At 48.8% G+C, this 4,185-nt stretch overlaps 1 protein-coding gene across 1 annotated transcript; it reads right to left on the bottom strand.

Annotated features, from left to right (window-relative positions):
- Nucleotides 1-1,420: 1,420 nt before the first annotated feature.
- LOC130281951 (uncharacterized) lies at nucleotides 1,421-3,803 on the bottom strand. The gene is made up of 2 exons (XM_056529746.1): nucleotides 3,710-3,803; nucleotides 1,421-3,000 (listed from the first exon to the last, which is right to left on the bottom strand). Exon 2 carries the CDS (start codon nucleotides 2,947-2,949, stop codon nucleotides 2,236-2,238), a length of 714 nt encoding a protein of 237 aa, XP_056385721.1. The 5' UTR covers nucleotides 2,950-3,000; nucleotides 3,710-3,803; the 3' UTR covers nucleotides 1,421-2,235.
- Nucleotides 3,804-4,185: the final 382 nt, after the last annotated feature.

Here is a 4,185-nt window from a genome sequence, read left to right as displayed (position 1 = left end):
GCTGTAGTTTTGCAACATCTGGAAGGGCACAGATTGAGAACCACTGTATTAGTGGTCTGCAAACTGTAGTCCTCCAGATGTTGCAAAACTACAACTCCAAGCATGCTGGGAGTTGTAGTTCGGCAACATCTGGCTCTAAAGATGTTGCCGAACTACTACTCCCAGCATGTTTGAGAATGCTGAGAGTTGTGGTTTTGCAACATCTGGTGGCACACTGGTTGGGAAACATTGTCTGTTTCCTAACTCAGTGTTTCCCAACCCTTGTTCCTCCAGCTGTTGCAAAACTATAACTACCAGCATGCACTGATAGACTGTGCATGCTGGGAGTTGTAGTTTTGCAACAGCAGAAAGTCCCCCCTGTGAATGTACAGGGTACTTTCACATGGTCAGGGGCTTACAGTGAGTATCAGGCTGCAAGTTTGCGATGCAGCAAATTTTGCGCGGCAGCTCAAACTCGCTGTAATCCCCCGCCCATGTGACTGTACCCTAAAAACACTACACTACACTAACACAAAATAAAAAGTAAAAAACACTACATATACACATTCCCCTACACAGCCCCCCTCCCCAATAAAAATGAAAAACGTCTGGTACGCTACTGTTTCCAAAATGGAGCCTCCAGCTGTTGCAAAACAACAACTCCCAGTATTGCTGGACAGCCGTTGACTGTCCAGGCATGCTGGGAGTTTTGCAACAGCTGGAGGCACCCTGTTTGGGAATCATTGGCGTAGGATACCCCTATGTCCACCCCTATGCAAATCCCTAATTCAGGCCTCAAATGCGCATGGCGCTCTCACTTTGGAGCCCTGTCGTATTTCAAGGCAACAGAATAGGGTCACATATGGGGTATCGCCGTACTCGGGAGAAATTGCCTAACAAATTTTGGGGGGCTTTTTCTCCTTTCACCCCTTATGAAAATGTGAAGTTGGGGTCTACACCAGCATGTTAGTGTAAAAAAATAATTTTTTTACACTAACATGCTGGTGTTGCCCTATACTTTTCATTTTGACAAGAGGTAAAAGGGAAAAAAGCCCCCAAAATTTATAATGCAATTTCTCCCGACTACGGAGATACCCCATATGTGGGCGCAAAGTGTTCTGGGGGCGCACAACAAGGCCCAGAAGGGAGAGTGCGCCATGTACATTTGAGGTGATTTGCACAGGGGTGGCTGATTGTTACAGCGGTTTTGACAAACGCAAAAAAAACGAAACCCCACATGTGACCCCATTTCGGAAACTACACCCCTCACGGAATGTAATGAGGGGTGCAGTGATAATTTACACCCCACTGGTGTCTGACAGATCTTTGGAACAGTGGGCTGTGCAAATTAAAAATGTTGTACAGACCACTGTTCCAAAGATCTGACAGACACCAGTGGGGGGTAAATGCTCACTGTACCCCTTGTTACGTTCCTCAAGGGCTCTAGTTTCCAAAATGGTATGCCATGTGGGGGTTATTTTGCTGTTCTGGCACCATTGGGGCTTCCTAAATGCGAAGTGCCAGAATAGGTAGTCTCACCTGTGCCCCTGGATCTTGGGTATCCGCGGCTGGCACCCCTCGCTCTCCACGGACGTCCTCTAGGCAGAAAGAATGGAGTTGAGGGCTGTGGTGGTGGGGGAACTGGTGCGTAATATTGTCTGTCAGGCATGTAGTGGCCCCTGTTATAGGGTCTATAGTTGGTGGCACGGCCGGAAGGGCGACCCCTACCCCTTCCAGCCCTGGGGAAAGCCTTGTTAGCGCCCACCTTTTTTAAAGAGGATTGGGCTTTGTCAAGGCCCGAGAAAAGGCCAACATACGTATTTATTTTTTTAAGAAAGGCCTCCCCGAACAGTAAACCGTCCGCTGATGGACCAGGTTCGTCGGTAGCCAGGTGAGTAAGTTGGGGGTCCAGCCGCATAAGGATGGACCTCCGGCGTTCCGTAGACGCCGCAGAGTTTGCATTGCCGAGCAAGCATACTGCTCGTAATGCCCAGCCCCGTAAAATGTCTGCATCAATTACTTCCCCTGAAGCGACAGCATGTTCGGCCAATTGTAAAATCTTAGTCATAGGCCCAAGAACATCCAACAATTTGTCCTGAACAGCTTTGAAAGATTTGTCAATACCCTTTTTAGGGTTTTTACCGGTCTTAACCAGATAGCGCACCAGAATGGGGTCCAACTCTGGCGTCATGGCGACATTACTGGACAGTGACGGTCGCGGACACTCCGCCCTCAATTTATTGCGGTTGCGACTATCTAAAGATTTGCGCAGCCAAGCCGAAACATAATCAGCCACCTGTGACATGGGCGTCCACATGGGGGTGTTTGATATTCTCTGGGCTGAAGAATGGAATTCCCATGGAATCCAAGATCGCCCGGGGCGTTTGTGTCAGCGGAGCTATGTGGAGGAGAACGACTCGCGTTCCCTTCCAGATCCTCGTCCTCAAACTCATACAAATCATCATCCCCAGAGTCTGAGGTGCCATCTGAATCTTCAACAAAAGAGTCGGGCTTATTACGCCTGGAAGACCGAGAGGTTCCACAGGGCATGTCATACCAATCCGTGGGGTTCTGAGCACTCACAGTGGTATCCTCAGGAGGCACTGAGGTCTTAGTTAGTTTAGAACCACCTCCAATAGTAGGTGTATTGGTAAGGTGGGTATCTAAGTCGGAGCAATAGCGTCTCTTCCGGTCCGACTTGCCGGGTCTTAGTAGGCTGGAAGCCTGGGATTGTATGTGGGAGGCGACCAAGGGGGTATCTGAAGAGGCCGGCCCTTCCCGGTGTTGCCGTGACAACACCATGGAAACAGACTTTGATATGCTGTCATTGACAGATGACATGGCGGAGGCCAGGGCGGATTGGACCGATGTAGACACCATCTGTTGCAATAATTCAGAAGGGGCTAGGGTATGGTCCTGAGATGAATGAGTCAGCCCACCATTAGGTGGAGACAGCTGATCATCAGACATGATGTAGTTAAAATATGTATGGATGTACAATATAAGCGTGGAGTCCCAGCTGTAAGGAGAGAACAGACAGAGGGACTAGCATTAACTGCAGTAAATAAATAACATGTAAATATACAAGAGTATACAATAAGAGAGAGAGAGAGAAAATGTTCGCAATAAGGCGCAGCGAAAAAACCCCACTCAGTTGCGAACTGGGTAAGGCGATATTAATGTGCCAGCGCCGAATGATGAGCGGAGGGGCCGCGGGGAATCCCTGAGTCGGCGACCGACGAAATGGCCGGACTCGCCGGGGCACCACACAGAAGGCCCCGCACGCAGGCGAGGTAACAGGCCAAAACGCTCGCGAAGTGAATGTGCGGACACGCCACCCTGCGGCGAGTGAAGCGCTCAGGAGATCTCAGACTGAAGCCGGAGAAGAAGGGGGACGGAGTCAGAAAAAATGGCGGAGCGCCAAAAGGGGGAAAAAGTAAGTGAGACAGAACAACGGTACAGGTCTCTGGGTCTGAACTACCGACCCAGAGGACAAAAAGGAGGGAACGGATATAGATATATAGATGTATATAGGTAGAAAAACACGGGGAGAGGGGGGGGGGAGAGAAAGATAAAGATAGAGAGAGAGGGAGAGGGACCCTCGCTCCCTCAGAAGCTGGCCACAGAAGGCAGATGTCCCCCAACCCTGGGAGTACAGGGTCAAGGTAGAAATCACAATGTATGTGACAGGAAAGCAGGGACAGGAATGAGAAATTATTAATGCACTTATCTGTTAGACACTGATGCTGCTAACGAGCAGAAAGAAAGAGGAGGAGGAGGGGCTGCAGCTTGGTTATATAGGGCAGTCTATGCTTGGATTGGTGGGATGGAAGAGGGAGTTGCTATGGTTACTAGGTGCTTGGACACCTGTGTTTTTTCTTTTCATGTTTAATACTGTCATTCTTTCTGCTAATGGGCAAAATAAAGAAGGATAATGCATTCTGATATGAGCCTCCTGTCTGCAATAAAATTAAAGGGAAACTGACAGGCTGTTTACTCGCACTAAACCTAATACACTAGGTTACAGTGCAGGAGAACAGGAGAAAGATAATGTTATACTTACTAAATGTGGACCAGCCATTTTCTAGGTATTGCCCCACATTGCTAATATGCAAATTCAGTCTTCTGCGCAATGGAGGCGGAGCTTCCCTGCCAACTTGTATATTTCTTCTTTTTTTGCCAACTTGTATATTGCAGCATGTAAGC

This window comes from Hyla sarda, chromosome 7 (genome assembly GCF_029499605.1).
Source record: "Hyla sarda isolate aHylSar1 chromosome 7, aHylSar1.hap1, whole genome shotgun sequence".
NCBI classification, from domain to species: Eukaryota; Metazoa; Chordata; class Amphibia; order Anura; family Hylidae; genus Hyla; species Hyla sarda.
Note: the sequence above shows the minus strand (reverse complement) of the source record. Positions and strands in the feature narration are given on the sequence as shown.